Raw genomic sequence first — 24030 nt, 5'->3', positions numbered from 1 at the left:
CTTCTATCAATGACATTATTCAGTGATATAGTGAAGGAAGGAACAGTCCTATCAGCACTAAGATCATCTTGTGTACGTGTGCCTCAGTCTCTGCAAATCAATGTATTTGTTATTCATATGGAATATATATTGAGCTATGAGAAACATTTAAAAATATTCATCAACCAAGGTTAAATATGTGAGGGTATATGTACGATATCTTACTATAGTAGTACAAATGAAAATGGTGGCGATGGTTAATGAAAGAGGCTTATGAATCAGTTGCTCTCTGTTTCTGTTTCCCCCCTTCCCACTCCTTGCTATATGAATAAATCTACAGTGGAGCTAAAATGATCTTATTCTTTATTCACAGGTTACTTTAGGTGGAACCTTTATTGGAATTGGGCGGAAAACTCCAGATTGCCAAGGCAACACCAAGTACTTCCGCTGCAAATTCTGCAATTTCACCTACATGGGCAACTCTTCCACTGAACTAGAGCAACACTTCTTACAGACTCACCCAAACAAAATGAAAGCAGCCCTTCCCTCCTCTGATTCTGGTAAAACTTCAGAGAAAAACTCCAATAAATCCAGTCCTACTCTTCGACCATGTGATTCTGGAGACTTGGGGAAGTGGCAAGACAGAATCACTGTAAAAGCAGGAGATGATACGCCAGTTGGATATTCGGTGCCCATCAAGCCAATAGATTCCTCTAGACAAAATGGTACCGATACAACCAGTTACTACTGGTGTAAATTTTGCAGTTTCAGCTGTGAATCGTCCAGCTCTTTGAAACTATTAGAACATTACAGCAAACAGCATGGGGGAAGCCAGTCAGGAAGCCTTCACCCAGATCTGAATGATAAGCTTTCTAGGGGATCTGTCATTAACCAGAATGATCTAGCCAAAAATGCAGATGGGGAGTTAGTGACAAAGACAGAAAAGGGTGCGAGTGTGGCAAAAAAGAAAGACTTGAGTAGCAAAGGAGCAGAGGACAGCATGGTGACAAGCTACAACTGTCAGTTCTGTGACTTTAGGTACTCAAAGAGCCATGGCCCAGATGTAATAGTGGTGGGCCCACTTCTCCGTCACTATCAGCAGCTACACAACATTCATAAATGTACCATTAAGCACTGTCAGTTCTGTCCCCGAGGCCTCTGCAGCCCAGAAAAGCACCTTGGAGAAATTACTTACCCATTTGCTTGCAGAAAAAGTAATTGTTCCCACTGTGCTCTCTTGCTTTTGCACCTGTCTCCAGGGGTGACAGGAAGCTCTAGAGTCAAACACCAGTGCCATCAGTGCTCATTCTCCACTCCCGATGTGGACGTTCTCCTGCTCCACTATGAGAATGCACACGAAGGCCAAGCGTCTGATGTTAAACCAGAAACAAATGCCCTCCCAGGGGCAGAGGGGCCGCTGACACTCAAGGAGAACAAAGAACACTCATGTACCAAATGTGACTTTACCACCCAGGTGGAAGAAGAGATTTCCCGACACTACAGGTACAGTGAAGTTTCAAATGATTAATGGTTGGAACCCAAACAAACAGCCCTCCCATAGTTTCTTAATTAAATGTCACCATTCCTCAAACATTTGAGGAAACTGGAAATCAAAATAAGAATGTATATAGATATAAATCTTTACAGCCAGAGTCCAATCCAACATCCACTTTGTTTTGGAAAACCACCAGCTAAGTTGGTGGATTTAATTATACATTTAAACCTGTGCAAAGGAGAGAGAAATCTGGATTGGTGTGCAGATGTTGAAGTTTCAGCACATTTGAGGTTTGGTCAGCCATTTTCCACCCAGAATCTTGTAGGTACTATATGTACTATTTTAGTTTAGGCTTTTTCTGAGAAAGGTGGCATCTTCATTCAGTCAGGGAGCACGAATGACTTTACTTTCCAAGATAGACTGTGAACTCTTTATGCGCCATAGCAGTGCTTCAATGTACTACCTTTTTGTAGTATTTTCCATTCCCAAGTCCAGCAATGGAATAATTAGTTTAAGAGCATTCCACTGCTGTTTTGGTGTTCGTTTCCCACTGGGAGCAGACACTCTTTTGTCTGTTGATGTCATTCCCCAAGATCCTTTTGCAGATGCTTATTTTCGTGTTGCTGGTTTACAGTGTCATTCTATTTATTTTAAGTGCTAATGTTCCTATTTGGAGGTGGACACGGCCAGTCTCCTGACTCAGTCTGACACAATGTCATAGTAGCAGCCAAGTTCCTGCTAAACTTCTTGGGTCAGTTCCTGGGCTGTTGTAAACTGGCAGTCCATTTTGCATCAGAGGAGGAGCTGGCTCCTAGACTTTGTAAAGAGCAACAGTTATGTGCCACTGCAAAAGCAATGTTAAATATTAGAAAATCATGCTGAATATGTTAATAGTTAAGGCTAATGCGTCAACAACAACGGAAAACTTCAGTATCTATCTCATCTAAAAGATCTTTGTCTGGAAGCCAGCTAGAATGAAGACAAAAGAAGATGCATTTTCAAAGCTAAAGCTTTGTTAAAAGCTCAAGAAACTGTGCCACGTTTAATAGATTCCAAGACATCCAAAATTAACAAAGGCAGACTGGGGCATGATACTTTAATAGAGATTAAAGCTGGGGGCATCCAAATGTTGCCCAACAGAGGGCTGCATTGGCAATATATCAGGAGTCTATTTAGGAAAAAAAAAAAGAGTAGATTGCTCATCTTTAATTTGGAGCTAGGGCCCACAGAGGATTCAGGTCCCAGCATGCAGTTCCCCATTTTTGATCCAAGTGGGCCTGAGGGATGTTGTGTGGATTAATTAGTTAATGTTTGTAAACTGCTTTGAAGATGAAAAGTGGTATCTAAGTTCCAAGCATTATTATAACAGCTTTGAGCCATGCTGAAGAACTCCATAGGCAGCACTTTGTCCGCTGCTGGGGCATGGCATGATCTTTTTTTAGTGGTTAAATAACTGGAAGATTGAAATGGCTCCTTTACTGAAAGAACCCAACCTTTTATTTTGCTGCAGCTGGTAATTTAAGTTTTAACAAGCATGCCAAGCTAAGATCCTTTTTCCCAAGAAAGGAGAAGCCATGACTTTCAAAATTAAGTGCTAAGTCTAAGATGGGGTAGTTGTAGCTGCTCCTTCAGAGGGCTCAGCACCCTGCAGTTCTGGCAGTAGTCACAAGGAACTGCACTTTGGAAAATCAAGAGATACACTTTAAGCATTTTAGTTTCAAGTTGTTTGTCTAAGGCTATTTTGTTTAAAACACTCGAACAACGTATTCTGTTAACCCCAGTCTCTGACATTACTGAGTACTCTGAGGATGCTGTGTAATTAAAGCAAAGTACAATGTCCCCATAACTGCCAGCTTCTTTCCCTTTCTCCTGTACTTCCCCCTTGATAATTTGAATTTTGTTTCTTTTCTACTTGTACTGCTGCTGTTTTCCCCCACTGTGCATCTTTTTTGAAATCACATAAGTTAGTTCAGTTTGTGGTAGGTGCTCTGTAATGGTGAACACAGCAGGTTTTATTGTTTTTCTATGTAAAACCTAGTTTTCACTCTATCAAACTAAGACTTTTGAGACATTATAATGTCTATTTTTATTATTATTATCAGGCCTTTTTTTTTAGTAGAAGTCTGGCATGTATCACGTGTTCTCTTTGCCTTTTTGTATTTTAGGAACTAAAGATAGAGGATAGTTCAGATTGTAAAAAGTCGAACATCTATAAAATAGTAGCATTAGTTGCTACACAGAAACATGCTAATGTAGTCAGCTCGCATCCAACTGGCCTTCTCTGTTTCTTAATCAGAATTTGTCTCAATGCTTTTATGCCACACATTATGTACATCTGATGTATTTAAAATCCTGTACTCGTGCATGTCTCTAAAACCTCTTCATTTATATAATAAGGAGCTGAATGGGTTTTAATAGTAAACATAATACTAAACATTAATGTGGTGGAAGAAACTGTTCTGCTGTTCACATGTTCAGATTTAGCCTTGATAATCTGGAGTATCAGTGTTGGCTTTAGATGCTACTTACATATTTTGATTAAAGTATTTTTTGTCTGCATTATTTTCATTTTTGAGTAATATGTCTGAACAACATGCTTAATTTATTTTATTATTTATTTTGCTTCCTTTTGGCTCTACATCTACAATTTCACTATGTATTCCTGGCTAAAAAATTTTGTATGTCCCAGTGTTATTCCTTCGCAGCCATGTATTTGCAACAGTATTAGAATTTGCAAAAGCAGTATTTCCCAAGTTTTCTTTACAAAAATGTATACTTACACTTAGCGCTCATTGAGTATTTCTTGACATGATTATTTGAGAGCTGTTCAGTTAAATTTGAAGTCAATGAATCACACTGCATTTGAGTTAACTTGTATTTAAACCTCACAAAAATGTGCTTACTGAAATAAATCCCTAGAAGATTTATTTTCCTCCATTTTCCACTAATTTTGCTACTACTCATCTTCCATTATACCTCTGAGGAATCAGATACTCTTTATGTTCATTGTGAAGCTTAGTTTTTTCTCAAAACTGCCTGGTATTCTGATGAGCCAGAAGATGCCAACACTTTTAATTTAGATAAAAATCAAACTGAGTATTTGGGCAAATTTTGCATGTTGTTTCACTTAGTCTAGAGATTATTTTCCTGCTTGTTCCAAAATAATTCATTTTGGTTGATTTTTTAAAATCAAAGCGGCTTCTTGCAGAAGTACCTCTTTTTTTTTTTTTTTAATTTTGCTAAAACGTGAGAAAACAATGCATTTTTTGGAAATTTTTTCAAAACTGCATTTTTGCAAAAGGTAGAAATTTTCATGTAAAACCTTATTTGACAGAAAGCATTTGATCGGTGCTAGTTAAAATTAGAAATGCTATGCGGAAAAATCCTCAAAACTTCTTTTTAAAAAGAAGGTAGGATAGTGATTCATTAAACTACAAAATATAATATGAAAATATAAAGACTCAATTGAAATAAAAGCTTTGGCAATAGTGTAGAATCATTTTTCTAATAAATTATTTTGAAAATGTGGATGACATCAGTTATGAAAGGTTCTGTTAAGAAATTAATTTTGAGTTAATTAAATAATTCCTTACCTCTCAAAGATAAAGGAGGTAGGGGGGCAAAAGGCAAAGGGGTGCTTGGGGGTTATGTCTTCCCAGCACCCAGGCTGCAGCTCAGGGGTGGAGGTGTTGGGGACAGGGGTCTTGGGACTGACCCTCAGACTCTCTGGCAGAAGAAGCCAGAGCAAGGTCTCAGGTGTGCAGATTAAGGAAATGTGGTGCCTTTGGGACACTTCCCCCAGAGAAGAAACTCAGGGCAAAAATGTAAATTGAGGCCCACCAGTTCTGGATTTTACAGCAGAGCAGAAGCCTTCACTCGGTGAACAATAGCAGCAGCTATGAGGGCCTTTTCCATCCTCCTGACACCTTAATTCACTGCTCTGAACTTGTTTGCTCTTGCCAATGGCTTTTGCTCTCCTTTGATCTCAGTCTTGCTCTCCACTCTGCCCTGTCTCCTCTCCTTTCTAACACTACACTGAATTTTCTTGCTTACTTTGCTGTCTTTTCTTCTGAATATTTTCCTTCCCCACAAGCTTGAGTGCAGCACCCATCCAAAAAGTTAACATTCTTATAAACCTGTTTCTTCATGAGAAATGATAGTAATTATTATATTCATAATTAAAATAAAACATGCGAAAAAATGGAAGTGATATGACAGCCATACCTTCTTCCAGAATATTTTCTATGCCCTAGAGCCTAGGACTGTCTTCAGGTAATTAAAAAAAAAATTACTTGTTTTGTAGAGGATGGTGTTTTGTAATACTTCAGACTAGTTAGAAGTATGTCAACAAGACTTAATTAACAACTGGCTAGGGTTGGGAGTATTGCAGCCTGTTAGGAAGTTCAAATAAAGAACATTAAATCCATAAAAAACCCCAACCCTCTAATCTCTCCAACTTCAAGATTTTGCGAGGGAAAATCCTTGTATTTTACAGCACCCAATTCTTGCATCTTATAGCACCGAATTCAAGTACTTTTCAGTGCAAATAATGATAAGATTTTTTAAATTCTCAGAACATAACTGTGTAGCAAAGGTTTTGCCTGAATTTCTTGATATTTAATCTTGGGATTGGGCTGTAAATATTTCAATGTCCACAAATAATCAGGTCTTTGCTTTATTTTGTAGTGAAAATAATAATGTTAAGTGACATCAGTGGATGGGATGACATTGCCAGCCCAGTGCCATATTGCAGATAATGCCAGTTTATGGCTTGAACCTGCTGTTAGTTTGCTTGACAGCTGTATAAACAATAACATAGAAGGGAGAGTGCTGTTTCCTTCTTCATTTACATCACTTTCTTCCATCGCAAGATTTTCCTCTTCTTAGAGTAGCTCTGTACCAGCACACAGTATTGCACCAGACAAATTCAGAGTTTCAGATGGTATAGCTGTAGGTTTTCAGATGTAGTTTAGCTGTAAAGTGTAACTTTGAGGTAATGCACAGGAGTGCTTCTTGTGTACTTTGCAAATTGGAATTTTAAAAATTCTGTTGCTTAGCCTTGAAGATCTTTGTACACAACTCTAGATGTAACTTTTGCTTTTAGAAACATAAAATAGGCTTAAATTCTAGTAAAAGAGAAATGAAACATGGCCAATTTGTTTCCCTGCTTGCTGTCAGGGTAGACTGAAAACTGAGAAGAAAACATTTTCTTTTTATGCCTTGTTCTGGGAAAGAATAAGTTTCCAACTTTCAAAAGTTCTCTAATAGCTGATGATAGTTACTATTTTATTATTTGGGACTGTGACTTGCATTGGACAGTTCCAAACTTTAGCTTACGTTTTGGAGCTTGGGGATAGAATAATACGCAGGACAAACCCATGTGAAGTATGAAGATTTATAATGTTGATGGCAGATTTTTAATGTGTACTGGAAAAGTGTATGTTTTGAAACAAAAAGTCTGTTGGATTTCTATCTACTGAAGTTTGTCTTCATTTTTTCCATATCAGTGCTTATCACAGTCTCATAGAAGAATAAAGGAATGCTTATATGACTGTCTTTGAACCAATTAGAAATAATTTAAATTAACAGACTTTTAATGTAAAAAAGGTGATTTTAGCTGGGCCTCAGCCATGTAGTTACAACTGCATCTAATATTCAGCATTTATTTGTGTCCTCAGAAGTGTGGTGTATCTGGCTGCTGATCAAAAACATTTAGCCAGTGTGGAATGGAAAATTAAAAAAAGACAAGTTCGGCAGAAAAAGATCAGCTGTTTGGAGGTGTGATATCTGTAGATGAGAGCCAAGTTAGGAAGGGGGTTAGCTATCGAAATAGCCAAGTTAAACAAGAGACACTTAGGGCTAAGTAGCGTCCCAAAGGATTGATAAACTTTCACATGGGGAGTGTATGTGGTTGAGCCATTAGCCCCAAATGGTGTCTTGTTTCGCTTGGCTTTTAAGATAACTAGCCCCTGTCTAACTTGGACTTCTCTGATGGTATCCCACCTTTACAGGGCTGACCCTCTTTATAACTTGGCTTTTTGTATTTATAAAATAGTTTTGATCAGATAGCACTTTTTTTTTTTTTTTTTGTTCAGAAGAGAATTAAGCTTGGTTTAGAAAAGAATTAAGTTGCAAGAGAGAGTATATTAGTGTCGCATTGAGAGACAAGCTGATTTTAATAAAACACAATTGTAGAATGAAGGAAAAGGAACACAGCCAGAACAGGATTTTAACCCACAGCTTGCTCTCCCACAAGTAGATTTTGTTGCCATAAGGCTGTGAGGAGAATAACTAAATCTATTTTTTGCATAATGGAACAAGCCCATCTAGTCCCTTAAAATGAATATAAATACAGAAAATGACAAAAAGAAAACTGATACTGCACAAGGGCTGAAAAGCTTGAGTCTGAATGTGTACTCATGTCTGTGTGCTGACACAACTGCAAGAAAATCAGACAATATAAATAACATATGGTTTGTTTTTCCAACAAAAGGAGAGAAGGAAGACAAGGGGGTTTAATAAGTTTGGCAAGTTGTCCCTTCTAAACTATCGTAGTCTAAAAGGGACATTTTGTGTATCATTCCAATTCTACAGATGCACCAAGAGCCAAATCCTGCTCTTACTGAAGTCAGTGGGAGTTTTGCCATCGACTTCACTGAGACAAAGATTCGGCCTTAAAAGAATTAATTGTAACAATTGGAGTTGTCAGGGCAGTAACAGATTTCTCATACAAGTTATGTCCAGTGTGAATAGTGAAAGGCTCATTTCTTTTAGCTTGGCTAAAGGCACTGTTGTGACTCTGAATGCCTGGGGTGTGGATGTGTGAGCATGTCTGCAGGGAGAAGCTCTTGTAGAATTCTGTACATTTTGCAGGGCAGGGATGATATTTTGCTCTGCATTGGTAGGATGCTGGGCACAGTGGGGCCCGGAGCCTGATAAAGGGCTCTGACCACTCCTGGACTGTAAACAATTATTCATAATGGTGTTAGAGAACTCATAAACAGTGTTCTGTTCCTATGATAGATACAGTAAGGGGGTAACATGTTGTTCTCATGTAGCAACATATGCTTTACATAATTTAGTAATGCAGTACTTTTTATAGGCTTTTAGAGTAAAAACAGGAAGGCGTGTTATTCCACACTGCTCCACAGCTCCTACCAAAGAATTTCTGTATGTGACAGGAAATGCAGTTCGCAGTGACGCAGCCTGTGCTTTTTCTTTAGAACAGCATCTTTTTAAGTTGTGTTAAAATGTCTGTGGAAAACCAAACACTACTGTCTGTTGTGTAGAACCTTCTGTCCTTCAGTGTATTCTTATCCATAAGTTAACCAGAGCTCCATTCAAAATCATCTTTGTCAAGCAAAAGTATATGGAATTGGTGGAAAGTAAAGGACTTTTTAAAACAGTTTAACTTTCTAACGTACATCTGTATTATATGAAGTGGGTTTTTTTTAATAACAAGAGAACTATCCTCTTCTATTTGATTTTGTTTGAAAAATACATTTTTTTTTTAGTGTTTCTGCTGCAGTAGAGAGTGAAAAGTGTATTGCAGAAAACTGAAGAGGAAAAACACAAAATCCCGGTGAAAATTTTATGAAGTTTAGAATAAGGCAGTGGAATGTGAAGGCACGATAAGAGGCCATTGCAAGGCATGGGGGGAAAAATCAGCAGTATTTTTGCCCTGTTGTATAAGACACCAAAGTAAACCTGCTTGCTTTATTTAGAGGGTCATAGTGTAAGTTTGATTTATTTTCTTAATCTTGGTAGGTAAAACCACTGTGAGAGGGAAGGCCAAGGGGTGACTCTCCTGTTAATCTGCTTCTTGTTTTCTTCCAGGCGAGTACACAACTGCTACAAATGCCGTCAGTGCAGCTTCACAGCTGTTGACACTCAGTCACTACTAGAGCACTTCAACACTGTGCACTGTCAGGAAATGGACATCACTACAGCCAATGGGGAGGACAGTCATGCCGTTTCGTCTATCAAGGAAGAGCCAAAAATTGACCTTAAGGTCTACAGTCTGATTAATCCAGATCCCAAAATAGGAGAGCCCATATCTGACAGCATAGTGAAGAGGGAAAAGATAGAAGATAAGGAAGTGCTCAAGGAGAAAGGCTGGACTGACAGTCCCAGTGATGATCTTCGCAATGTGTCCTGGAGAGGAACAGACGTTTTGAGGGGGAGCCCATCATACACACAGACCAGTCTAGGCTTACTGACCCCAGTGTCTGTTGGTCAAGAGCAGCCAAAGCCTTTAAGGGATAGTCCAAATGTAGAAGCTGCCCATCTCGCGAGGCCCATTTATGGCTTGGCAGTGGAGAGCAAGGGTTTCCTGCAGAGTGTCCCAGCCGGAGCAGCAGAGAAAGCCGGGCAGCTCACCCAGCCCTACTCTGGATCCGGGGACGGGAAGGCAAAGGACGAATCCCAGTCCTTATTACGGGTAGGAAACTTTTTTTCCCCCTCTTGCTTTTTATTATTGCATATGTGTTATGTTTGATTGGCCATGCAAATGATTTCTTTAGGTCTGGACTGATGTGGTTGGGGTTCTTTTAGTGCATGGAAACAAAAAAAAAAAGGCAAGGAAAGACTCGAATTTGTAGAGCCAAACTGGCAGGTGAATTTACCAAGGTGTTCACATAAAGCAATCTATATATTGATGTAGTATTAGTAAGCTTCGGCTTTTGCTATTTAGCTCTGATTGAATTTTGTTTAATCATCCCTGCTAATTGTGCAGGTTGGTGATACATTTGAGGAAGGGATGTTTAGAACCCCAGAAGGCTGCACATCTGTTACACTAAAACAACTAATCACCTCTTAAATTTTGTGGTGGTGTGACAGTTTGCACTTAAGCAGGATTTCATATTACTACATATCTTAGAATATGAAATGTGAGTTAAATATTAATAAAAAGTAACCCTTTTTTGTGAAGCAATGTAATTATATACAAATTTTGACACTTGTCTGGTTGCCTTGGAAGCAAAATAAAAAGAAAAGAAAAGATCTCACGTGATAAGAGAAGGCAAATATTTGTCACATCAAATAATTCCTATTTTTTTTAAAAAGAAAAGGATCTATATACAAGGAACTTTCCCATCCATCAAGGTGTGTTTTTCCCACTGTAGAAAAAACTGAGGTTAGAAAAGCTCTGACATTCTGAGGAGCTGAACAGGGAGACAAATAAATGCTTTTCTCCTGAAGTCATCACATGTTTTCAGGAGCTGGTCTCTATCTGAATTTATAGCTACTTGCCACAGGAGCAGTCAGTCTGCAGACAAAGCTCACTAGAATGGAAGTGATGATCTGCTGGTTTCCTTTATCGTCTTTTGTAGCAGCATTTATAACCATAGCATCCATTAGTGTAACACATCAGAAAAAGACAAAAAGGAAGATAAATGTTTTATTCCATGGTCTGCTAAGATTATACACAGGTTTATCTGTCTCTGTACATATAGGTGTCTTCAAAGCTGTTTTAAATGCAGTCAGTGGTGTTAAAAATATTGCACATATTCTAATTATAAAATGGAGTGTCTGTAATTTAAACCCTGCATGCAATTTAGGGGGACCACAAACTTTTGTACCTTAGTTATTGTTCTCAGATTTCAAGTGTATGAAAAGCAGTTACAGTATGACAGGTTCCTTGTTGCTAACCTGGGTGTGTGCTCACTGTGGATGGCAATATTATATTTCTCTCCTCCATTAGGAAATATGTATTAAAATACTTAAATAAACCCATGCAGCAGTGGAATTCATGCTGTACATATGATATTAGTTACATCCCACTTCAGTTCTTGTACTGGTTCTTAGCCATGTGCAGACAGATTGGCCAGAGGAGGCATTTAAATTGTGGTTTATCAGAATACAAATAATTTTTATTTATTTTTTGACTACCAGAGGAGGAAAGACAACTAAACAAGAATTTGCAAAGGGACACGATAGTATGCAGAATCAGCTCTTAAAGGTCTTAATTTGGTTGGTAGCTGGTTCTAAAATCTTAGTAAGCATTAGAATAAGGCCATTATATTACCTGTTTTAGCCACTGCTGAATGTAGAACGGGAAACTGTAGGCTGACTGCTTCCTATGCCCTTTTTAAAAATAAGTTCAGATGCTTTTTTAAAGTCTTTACACAAAACCACTTTTTTATACTTTTTTTTTTCATTAGTACTTTATCAATTTGGAAATAGTTTCATCACTTCTGGGTATGAAAAACCTGTCTCTTCCATACTTTTCTGAAAAAAAAAAAGTCTTACTTTTGTGTAGTAACAGTGCATATAAATTAGTTCCTTGCATTTTAAAATGTGCACAACCCTCCTTTTCTTTTATAAGTTCTGTAATGATGTATTAGCAGATTATGTCTACAGGGACTGATGAAACCATATCAACATTGTTCAAACAGGAATTAATTTTGTGTGCACCTTCAGCTGCCATGCTCTTCGAACTCTGTTGTGCCAAGGACTTGTTTGTCTGGGTCTTTTCCTTAGTGATAATATTTGAATTTTCACTTTTCTTTGAAAATTGGACAAGTTGCTTTTGTCAGCTTGAAATATTTTTATAAAAGTGGGGGAAAGGAGGTTAACTTTTTTCATCTGCTGAACAGACTTCCTAATCTTACATTTTTCGTCATGATTGATGGATAGAGAAAACATAAGGAGAATTGAAACTTCTTGAAGGTAAGGGGTGATCTGAAGGATAGGAGACGTGGGAGTGTGATTCTGTGAGTGATATTAGTTTCATCTTCCTCTCAATCTGTGAAAAAGATCATAGAAACCCAACTCCTTTAATTTGCTCTTGATTTTGTTTTCTGCAGACAGAGTTAGGGTATGCAGTACTGGAGCCATAAATAAGAAGGTAAAGCGATGGTCAGCTTGACCATTGGGATCTTAGTGTTAAGGATTATCTGACATACAGATATGTATGCCTGGAAGCTCAGTTGGCCCAGAGAGAAATAAAAATTGTTCAGAAAAGAACTTACCATCCATTCCTGAAAAAGCTAATTTTTGTAATCCTCTGAAATAAAATAATACACTGTACTGTTAAGCAAATCTTTCATTATTGTCTACTTTTGGCTGCATTTATTTTTCTAATGTGAAATAGCTTGTAGGCGTAGCTAATGCTGTATAAAAGTTGGTCCTCTCTGAAAGCAAAGTGTTAAATCAATACATCCTTCTAGTATCATATAATGAGTGCTTATGCAAAACACTGTATCCCAGGACGACTGGTGACTAGGAAATAAAACCTATAATAAAAACACTCTGGACACCTTCATTTTTTTCCCCCTGAAGATTGACACAGAGGAAGCCAAAAATTTGGGATTACTCAGTGAATAAACACTGAGAAATGGGCTGAAGAAGAAAATCCCTAACACATCCCTTTGGTTATACTGGCTATTTATAAAGTGGTTCTGCTTATTACAAATGATTTGTAATGATTTTACAGTAGCAGCAATACCATGTGCTTTTAATTTTTTATGTTCCTGATGATGGGAGGAAGGCAAAGTGGAGATCAGATTTTTTTCACATTTTTTCATATAGATAGAGGTTGATACTGCAAATTTAGGAGCGATTAGCATTTTGGTAAAATATCAGAGATAATACAAATAACTGGAGAAGGGGTGAAAATATGCCATGGCCCACAGAAATTCCTAATGCTTACAGGATAATTAATTTTTGGAAATTGCTTGGAGTAATTTTTTGGATGTAGTCTAAGCCATTTATATGCTGTTTCTTGCATTCCTTCCATACATGATGGCCATGGTCCTTCCCCAGACTCTGTGCTACAGTAGATTATTTGTGGGAGTCATTGGGTTAAGATTTCTGTTATTTTTAGAAGCTAAAAGACTGAATTGCTTGTGACCCTTGGGAGCTGGAGATGGTGCAAACACATGCGTGCAGTGGATGCACCTTTTTCCCTGAGAATGCTTCCAAGCTTTGTGTGTGTAACAGAATCTTTCTCAGGGGCTTGGTACACTTCTGTCACTAGCTTTAATTTCTTTTTCTTATTAAAGTATTTCCAGCAGCTGTACTTACAGCGGATTGGTATGTTTTGCAAATAGGAATTACCAAAAATGTACCTCAGCGTGGTACAATGTGGACATTATTTCTGCTCTTCCTTAGAGTAGCTGATTTTCTAGTTTAAAGATTTGTTGATACTGGAAGGTCTATTGAGATGCAAAAATGTTCCTTTTTTCGGGTAGCACATTGGCAGCCAGCAGACTCCAGGCCAGGCAGATTGTTTAATGCTTTGACAGCGCAGATCTTGGACAGCAGGAAGTTTTTGCTAAACTGATTTTAAATGAAGTGTCCTGTTTTGGTGTGTATGGACACTGCAGAATAAAGTTTGCCACAAAATGGGGAATTGTAGCCTGAGCCTTCAAACCTACACACAGACCTAGTTAGCCCACCTAAAGGTGTTGGTATAGACATAGTAGTTTAGTCAACAGAGATGCAGAATAACACAGGTCAGTGTGTCTGTCCTCTGGGGCTACGTGGACCTGCAGACAGCAAGGAGAATACTTTGTGTATTAATCATAGTTCATGGAGGGATTTGTATACTGTCAAAGGGAGACAGATTGTTACATTATTGCAGAAGTAGTGTGGATTTTTATCAAAAGCATACTGCAGGCTGTAATGTTAAATATCTGTCAGGTTATGTTAACCTTAGCGATGAGCTTTTTATATGGGGCAGAGGATAAAATTGACTCTTCTATTAAACTGAGATTATTTTGCACCATAATGATCAGACTGTTTACACACTACAGGAAATCACAGCATTTGAAAAAAGTTTTCGTTTACTTTAAAAAGAGATTTTTTTTTTGTCTGCGATATTTGCTCTTGTGGTATTTCATATGGTGTTCTGGCTGAAGCTGGTCATACAGCTTTAAATTTGGGGGAGACAGGGAATTAGAAAAAGTTATTTCCCTTCTCCCTGTTTTGCATTCTCCTGTGTGGGTGACTGACAGAGCTAATTTTAAAATAAGCAATTGGTATTTAAGTATTAAATCTACATATAATTGCTTTAATATCAGTGTAGTAAATATCAGACACAATTCCTAGTGGCAAAACATCATTTCTCCTATTATCAAGTACTGACTCCTGGTATCCACAGAGCTGGATACCAGATAGCTGCAAAGCAGTGGAAATGCTGAGCTGTCCTTTGTGCTTTCCAAAAGACTTCTGTAAGCACATACAATTCTTGGCTAGAAGGATTACATACATTTGAGGTAAAACCTGCCTCTCTGATGTTGGTAGAAATATTGCTGCTGCTGCTGCCTTTAGCAGGAGCACAAGAAGCAGCATGAGAAGGTTCAAGCACACGGAGTGGGATCTTCGTTTAAATGTGATTTTTCAGTGGCCACTCCAGGGTGACAGGTGGAAGTTTTTGTGTTCTTTGGCATTGTGTCCCATTTCCAACCATCTTCTCATAGTAGCATCTTAATGGTATATCTACAGAATTAAATTTAATGCATATAATTGCATCACACTTCTTAGATTTAAGTTGGTATAAGTCTTGGGTACTGCATCTCATCCCTAAGCAACTTCAGGAGAGAAAAAGCAGCCCTTTAAACAAGAAACATCTAAAATAGTTTCTCTGTAGCTGCATCTCATTTTTTTCCCATTTCCTCTGACTCTGTTAGAGATCTTTCAGGAAGTATTTATAGTCAAGGCCATTCATTGCCATACGGGTCCTTTAATTAGCTGAGGGGAACTCAGCAGGCACTGTGTCTTACTAATGCACAGAGCTCTGGCAGGTCAGAGAGCTGACAAAGTCTTTCATTTTTTTTTAAAGCACCTGTTTCTACAAGTCTCTGCCTGGGGAGTCAGTGGGCTACTTTTTTACATTTAACTACATCCTGGAAAATGGCAAGAATCCTCCAACAAGGAAAATGAGAAAATAAAGTTAGTACTTGAAGATAAATAGTTTTGAAGCATTGTGTTTACCGTGCAAAACAGGCTGGTAAAATCCATATTCTGGTGAAGGGCTCAGGAATGAAGCTAAAGTAACTTTCTGAAGGTTTTCAAGTAGTTTAGAAACAAACATGTACTTGGCTGCTTTTAGTAACTACTGGAACCAAACCCATAAGAAATTGAATGTTTTGCATTACTCATCCTGACAGTGATCAGATAGGACTAGAAAGTAACTTTTAGAAAAATGTTAACCTGCCCAACGAAAGGCATGTTTCTGGTTTTTGTGTGGGGTGTGTCTGTCATGTGGTGAGACAACCCCACCTCATCCATGTTTACCCACTCAGCAGGGCATAGGGTTTTTTCTTTTCCTTCTTTCTTTTTTTTTTTTTTTTTTTTTGGTCTCCCTTTTACGAAGTATGGTTTGGAAGAGAATTAAGTGATAAAATCATTATTTGGGTGGGGCACGGTAATAATGCGAAAGGGCAGCAGCTGCGTCAAAATCCTTGATGAAAAGGTGAATCAGTATGTGGAACAAAGGGCTGGGAAGATGGGTAAGGGCCCCCAGGCCATTGGGTAAGCAGCGGGGTTTATTGAAGTTGCTATGATCAATAACAATGATTCAAGCAGGGAGAACCAAGATAATTCTTGATTTAAAACAAGCTGCTGCATTTGGATAGATTTGATCGAAATGCAGATGAGAGCAAAAGAGTGCTTTCTTGTATTGAACTGAGGGGCCAAAACAGATGGACAATCAGTGTCACATGAAATTAGCTCAATTTTATATGCCCCTTCCTAATTCAGGTGGGAGGAGCTCTCTTTTGCTCTCTCTGGTCTGGTATTTGGTGTCCTGGTGTAGGGTGAGAGCGAGAAGTGTCTGTGCACTGTTTTGACGTGCCTGCACCTGGGCTTGGTTTGCTGGGTGAAGATAAGCTGATGCATGTGGCAGCTGCTCTGTGCCATCACTGCCATGGGGAAAGGCAGTATCGGACTCGGCATGAGGGTAGGAGTATCCTTGGTTCCTTGGCACACTGCTCCTTGGCCACCCCCACTGCTCTGGCCTGGATGGGGGTCTGGGCACAGAGGCGACTCCTGACACTGTCCCCTGGCCTGAACAGGAGTCTTCAGTGCACTGCAGGTCAAGCCAGGCCTCCCTTGCCCTGGGCTCGGGCCTGTAGCTCTCCCTCCCGGCTCAGCCCCTCTGTGCCGCGGAGCCGCCCATGTTGGCACTGGGACCGGCCCAGTCCCACAGCCCCTGTTCGTGCCTCTTGCCCCGAACTGGGCACATGCAGTGAGGCAATGCTTTTATTGTAGGTATGACTGGTATGGTTAGCAGATAGTGTTTTTACCATCTTCAAGTACATTCCTGATGGGTTTTTTTAATTTTAAATTGTGCTGACAGTGACTGCAGCTTGGTTAAAGCATCCATGTGTGGGGCATAACTGTGGGCATTGCAAAGGCCAATAGTGCAGCAGCAGCTCCCTCCAGTCTAAACAGTTCACAGAACTGTCAATGAGGAGCCTTGTTTAAAATGGGAAGTAAGTAAATGCAGCTTCTTGCATAATGACTAAATTAAAGAATTAGTTGAGCTTTACCAAAGTTTTGAAAAGTTAAGTGCAACTATAACTGTTTTACAGCCCTATTATTATTCTGTATTGCCAGTAATACGTAGCAATAGATGTATACCTGAAGTGAAATGGAAGCTTCAATTGTATTTAGAAACTAAGGATAATCTTTGCCAAACTGGATCCAATAAGAAGCACACATTCATGCTTGAGGACAGAACTTGCTGCTAACATGTAGATTTTCAATGGAAAATTAAATTTCACAGATGAATGCAGTCAAGGACTCTACATAATTCCATTTTTGCCTGAAGTACCATGGTGCTGAACAGCGAAAATCTATGTGAAGATACCTCTAGCATCTGGAAGTGCAGAGTTGCTTTCTGTACTGAATTTCAGATGATCCTCTAGATGTATTTGGTAATTAAAAGACATAATAAAATACACTCTTTTAGAGGAGGGATCTTACAACAGCAAATAAATGTTTAATTTATTGGACTAAAAAGGGAGCATTGTAGTTATAATTGATTTGAAGGAATCCAGATGCTATCCACATCTGAACAAATTCAAAATGCTAAGGATTTATAAAGAGGTTTATGAATAAACGGTGCACATACATGCTGTGATTTTTGCCATGGGGGTATCTAAGGCTGATAATACAGCCAGTTAAAAACAACTATGGAAAATAGCTATTAGATGAACAGATGTGTGCTGAAACAGAAATATGCATATATATGTGTGTGCATGTGTGTGTGCAAGATATGAAAAAGGTTTTCTGGAATGTCTTTTGTTACCTTGGCACTCCTCAGAATATGCATATGGTCACCTTGGAACTAGTCTTAATTTTCAGGTCTCTAATGTAGCCCAATTGATTTAGTGAACAATTTCCTGCTTAATATAATTAATTTGCTTCTTCCACCAAGTTCTGTTTTTGAAATGAGGCTTTACAGGGGCTAAATGGCTCTTGCTGATGTTTTTCTAAGCATATTTTTTAGTAGCATATACATGTATTTTAGAAAATATTACAGTCTTTGTTGTGGTGATATAATCATATGTGTATGTAATATAAATCCATAAATACATGTATTCGTGTTGCACATTACATTATTTGGAGTTCAGATAGTATATATATTTTTAGCATAAAGATGAGAGGAGGAATGCATTTTTTTGTGTTGTGTACAGTATTAGGTATCTGAAGCAATTGGAGTGGTGGCAGCCCAGGTTGTGCAGCACTTTGCAGGCAGCTTGTGAACAGGCTTGAAAATCTTTGCTGAGTTTGTGTATCCCTGGACTGCCTGAGATTTTCAAATCTCAGGTTGGTGAATCATGTTTGTCCTAGTTAGATGATTAATTCCCTATGTTTTCTTGGCTGCTCTAGGCTGTAGTTTCCTAATTCTGTCTGTAAAAAGGGAATTTCCCATCTAAAGGGCAAGAGTGAAGAGAGATGTGTTAAACTCTATTGTGCAACAGTACAATGATAGTCACATATCATAGTACTGCATCCTGCATCGATATTGCTGGTTATCTTCTCTGCGTGTGATGATGCAAACTTTGTCAAGCATACCAATGAAAGAACGAAAACTGAAAAAACAGATTTTTAATTTTAATTTTAACCTCGTTAAAATTTCTATTCTTTCCTTCAGTCTGGGGGTGGGTGGGGGAGGGAAGCCAAAGCAGGAATTTTGGAGCGAGACATTTGCATTTCTTGGTTGACTTTGACCTCGTTTTGGTTTATGTGCCTCTGATGTGTATGGTAGCAAACTGCACATTTTCACTTATGGGAAGAAGTCTTTTAACAATGGCTTACAGTGCAGTCTTTAATCATGTAAGTTGCCTCCAGCACTTGCTGAGAGTAAAATTCCATACTCTTCATTTTCAGATGGGTTGTACTATCAGCTGTTTCTCCTTGCAAGACTGTCTGTGATTTGAAAATTGTGTTTAAATTAAAAAAAAGTGAGGAAAAAAGAGAAATAATCAGAACGTTTGTCAAGAAATTTGCTATGAATGGGAATGAGAAGCAATGCAAACAAGCTTGAAATGAGTTTTAATTCACATGTTATTCTGGGAGCCTACAATTTCTGGTGAGAAAATGGCATATTTTAGGTCTATTTCCTCCAGTTTTTGGCATGGAGCAATGCCTGTTTTGTTCAGTCAGATGTTCAAATGGGAATTTTGGATGCTTAGAACTAATTTTAGTAGGTGGGGGGCAAATTTATTATGATGCTACAAATAGAGTTTGATCACAGCTGCTCCATTGCAATTATAAAAATTGGCTGTGAATCACTTAAACTATATTTACTGGTTGAAAAAAAAAATAGTCTATACAAAACTGTCTTGTTGCCCATAAAGTTCTCAGTATCATCATTTATATACACAGTATTTTGAATTAGACTTGATCACGTTCCAGATTATTTTCATGCCTCTCTCCCCCCATGCCCCAACAGTGATAATGTGCTCAAATGACTCTCCCATTCTTTCCAAGTTAGGGTGAATTTCTGAGCTTGTTCTGAAATTACAGTAAATCACACACAGACCTCTTAAGACTTATTAAAAAATGTTAGTAAGTTCACTGGAAGTTGGGCACTTCAAAGCTCTTGCTACTCCAGTCTGTACATGACTAAAAGGCTGTAGGGCAAACACCACAAGGTGAAAGCTTACAAATCAAAGCAAAACTTAATATACCGCTATTATCCCCTTTATAAGACATATGGAGAATAATATCTTTACATATTTATGAGGGTTTTTTTTTCCCGATAGTAATTGCTTTAATGTTCATGGATTTATGCTTTTGAGTTAGAAAATACTGAGTTATATTTTATATTTTTTCAATGTTTCATGGCAGCTCTTCTTCCAACCTAAAATGGATGTATTCCAGACTTGTTTAAAAGTTCTTATTGTGCAGAATAAATTTGGTCAACCTGTTTTTGAGAAAAGTGTTTTCTTCACAATTCAGTTATGGACTCATCTGTGGTGATTATTTTGACATTACTCCCTGCAACTGATAAAGAAGACAAAACATCTATAAAGCTCTCCACTGACAGCACAGTACCTGTTAGTATATTACTGAAACACATTTATATTTGACTGAGGTATGCTAGAAACTTAAATATTTCCTTTTGTTTAAAATTCTCATAAACCCTACTTTATTCAGGGCTTGAGTGGTGAGGAGAGTTAATGGAAAACATGATTAAAATCTTGTAGGCTTCAAGGCTTGTAAATATCTTGGCACCTGCATATGTTTGTGTGCATTCATGTGTATGGTTACTAATTTTAAATTACGTTAAAAATTAGAATTAAATTTTAAAAATTAAATTTATATTTAAATTAAGAGTAAAAAAAGGTTTTCATCTGAAAACAAAATTTCTGTAATTATTTAGCAAAATGGTTTGTAGGACAAATATTAATAATTTTTAAAGCAAAGAGTGTGTTACAACTTTACTGATTTTTTCCATTACAGAAAATTATGTTCTGCTTAGCAGAAGTTTTAAATACATCTTTTCATCCCTTTAAGACTGTAGTCTTAATCATCACGTAATTGTTTTGCTTTTACCTTCTAATAGCAAGCTAAATGGTTGAAGGGTACACGTCTTTGCAGTGGTTATCCATAACGACTATCATGTGTGATGTAGGGACTTCAAAAAATCAAGAGGACAGTTGATACCTGTTAAACTTGGACCCTCAGTTTCTTGGTGTAAGCGACTCCTCACATTTTAATCAATCCTCATGACCAACTTCATGTATCTCAGGAGAGGTGTTGCATTCAACTTCACTGCCCCAAGTTGGGGTTGATGTAGACCTCTAGAAAAAACTTTTCCTGAAATGCATTATTTCAGTGAGTAAATAGACAGTTTGGAGTTAAACCATAATCATTGCTAAAAGTATTTGAGGGCTTTCTTAGTGATACCCTCCTTAAGAGGCGAAGCATAAGCTATTTTGAATACCAGTCCCCCAGGTACATCGCTGTTGGAAGGTAAGAACATTTTTTAAAACACTTAAGTTGAGAAATATTTTATTTGTGCTGGTTCTGTAACCTTGGCAAAGAAAGTAATTTTTGCAAGCATTGGGAGATGAACTGGAACTCCATTCAGTAGTCCACACCAAAGGGCTCCCAAGTTCCTGGAGAGCAGCTGGATGTGCCTGCTGTTCTGCCTGGCTGTGAATGCCTGTAGACCCGTGCTGTCAGCTGTTTTTATCAGTATAGGTCTGCTTTCCTCTTTGCTTGGCCAGGTTGCAAAGAAAGTTCACGGAAACCACTCTTTCCTTGTCTTCTTTTGCTTGGTTTGGCTCTCTCTCCCCTCAATCTTATGTGGAACTCACAGATACAAGTCATTAAAATTCTCCAGATTTGGAGCTGTCTTTTGAAAGAAATTTACCAAACCATTCATTTTGTTATACAAACTGTCTAGGCTTTCTGATCTGCCTTTCCTAAAATATACATTGTCTGCATTGCAAATGGAGGCTTTCTGATGGGGAGAGATTAAGCAAAAATGTCTCAATCTTGTTCTCAGTATCAGTGCTGTGCCATGGTTGGAGCCAGGGTGCTGGTCTGCAGTCTCTGCTCTGACAGGTTTGCTCTGGAATGCCTGCACACAAACGGCCCTTGCGATCTGATACCTGTCCGACCAAAAACATTCTCATGGCCTTGCTTGCTTTCATCAGCACCACTTAGTAAACCTCACCTAGTGGAAGGAGACATGTTGGAGCACAGCAGAAGAACAGAATGGGTGAAACTACAAATTGTTAGTCTGTTAAACACAGATTATGTCTTTGGGTACAATTCCATTAGCGACTGAATGAGTCTGGATGGGTAGTAGCTTGTGGAAGTATTTGTTATGACAAAACCAACTTTTCGTTAATAGACAAAGTTATCCTGTTTTCCTCTGTAGTCTGGCCAACTTCAAAATGTTTCAAACTAATTTCAGACTTGTAAAACACTGCCTATCAGATACAGACATATGGATTGAACTAGTAATTTGTTTGCCATCTGCTGATAAAGGAAGCAAGGCGTCTAAGTAGAAAATGAAGAATTCCCTCCCTCTCCCCCATTGGAATGTCATATGGTGCCTTTAGTAATTGTTTGTATTGACATTTATTTGATTGCTATGTAAAGTGTTACACTGCATTGACCTGAATCTGCTTTCAATCTCATAATGATGATTTTTTTTTTATTTCCAAAATAACTGTAATGATTTGAGCCTATAAATAATGTTGTTAGAAAATAACTCTCTTTAAATCTTAAAAAATGAATTGATGACCATACTTCTTATTGTGTGAAACAGGAATCATATTCTTTTGCTTATAAAAAGAAAAAAACCTTTAATGTTACTAGCAAGGGTTAATTAAAATTGTATTTCCTTTTAGTCAGAATTTCCCCTTTCCTTCTGTATCTCTGGGAAAAACAATGCAATTCCCAACATAAAAACAAACAAATCTGTCAAAACTTTTCTGGGTAGGGAAAAAGGGATACTTACTTTTCTGCATTATTGTCTGTCAGTCTTCTCTTACCAGCCCTGACAGCTTGTGCAGGTCCAGAGTTTGTCCCCCAGACTTTTTCCAAGGCTTAGCTGTGCTGGGGATAGCTATTTCACATAGGCCCTGGTTATCTCTGGAAATAACAAGTCCATAATGGAAGTTTAAGTATTTGTTCTTTTAGTTAATTCTTCCTATAGGTTTGTCCATTTTCATGAAGCATTTAGAGCTTCTCTGTTTAAAAGAGACATAGCAAGTACAAAATGCAGTAGCTTCTCAGTAGGCATACTGCTTTCATGGGTAATAAAATACAGTCTCAATCAGTGCTTAAATACATGGAACCTTGATTAGATGAATAATATTACTGCTTTCAGCCCTAGTTCTCTAACTTTTTCATATTGACAAGTGCTTTATTTTTCATTGATTTCATTAATCTGTTTTGAACAGATAGTGCTAAAAATATTCACAAGCTATGTTCTTAAACATGAGTTATCTCTTCATAAAAATGTTACTGAACTGTTGATTTTCTTTAATAAAATAAGCTCATTTTTTTCTGCTGCAGTTGGATTATTGTCAGAATGTATGAAAGAGTTTCTGTATGTGCTTTAAGTGAAAGTAATATGCAAAATCCCCAATTTCCGATATACTGTTTTCTCTTTTGTAAATATCTATGTTTTTCTTAAAATTGCTGTTTCTTATGATGACTTGCAAAATCTATGAACAATGCAGAAACCTTCTCTTTTCTCAGCATGATTATGTGTGGGTTCATTTGAAAAAGCTAAACAATTCCATAAGTAACAAATCTTCAACGACCTAAAGTTAACTACCATTTTACATTTGGAACTGATATTTGCAGAAGGTTATTGCACCAGTAGGAACATCTTAACCAATGGACATTTGTTGCAGATATACACGCAGGAACTGGTAGCTGTGACAGCAAGAAGTCTGCAAAGTAAAAGGAAAATTCAGATAGTTTTGACAAAGGAAGGGCTTAGGTAAATGCTCCTGTGAGGGCTTATGGAAGGCCTTAAGCCACAACAAGTACAACCACTTATTACTACACATTACTATATGGTTGGCCGCTTGCAAAACAGCTCCCTGCTGTTTTTTATGGCTTAAGGTGCATACAGTATGTGAAGTCTGTTTCTGTGTTGTGTTTCTATGCCGTGTTCACACTTATTCTAGATCTGCTCTGCATCTGATGGACCCGTTGGTTTTTGTTTTGGTTTCATTTCACTGAAAACATTTTCCTTCTTGTAATTTTAATATTTACAGCACCGATTGGGAAACATACATCCAAAATATTTTTATCCTTTCAAAGTTGTTTTGTTTTTTTTTTTTAAGAGGACTTACCATACTCTATAGTACTTTACAATTCCAGTGGTTATAAAATGCTTGGAAACATGCAGTGCAGTTTATAAAATATGGGCATTTACAGTATGTTGACTACAGCAACAGAGTCAAATTACTGTTAATGAGATACTGCTTCACAATAATCAGGAAGATATCAGATATTTCGTCTGGTGTTACCTACCAGAAGCTGGTAAACTTGATGTTGATGAGCATATTCACCTCAGGGTATTAAAAAGCTCTTCACAGATTAATGTTTGTAAGTCCATGATGGAG

General features: G+C 37.9%; 1 protein-coding gene across 8 annotated transcripts in view; it reads left to right on the top strand.

Moving 5' to 3' along the window:
* Positions 1-24030, top strand: part of TRPS1 (transcriptional repressor GATA binding 1) — a 214345-nt gene that overhangs the window by 55002 nt on the left and 135313 nt on the right. For 7 of the 8 annotated variants that reach the window (XM_039548296.1, XM_039548298.1, XM_039548297.1 and 4 more), the window contains 2 exons: positions 353-1482; positions 9311-9914. In XM_039548296.1, coding sequence (XP_039404230.1) covers positions 353-1482; positions 9311-9914 — 1734 coding nt within the window. The remainder of the gene's footprint in view (positions 1-352; positions 1483-9310; positions 9915-24030) is intronic. The other variant, XM_039548299.1, reaches the window with a different exon arrangement.

The sequence above is a fragment of the Corvus cornix genome, chromosome 2 (genome assembly GCF_000738735.6).
Source record: "Corvus cornix cornix isolate S_Up_H32 chromosome 2, ASM73873v5, whole genome shotgun sequence".
Lineage (NCBI taxonomy): Eukaryota > Metazoa > Chordata > Aves > Passeriformes > Corvidae > Corvus > Corvus cornix.
The sequence above is the reverse complement of the archived record's forward strand: the minus strand, read 5'-3'. Positions and strand labels throughout refer to the sequence as shown.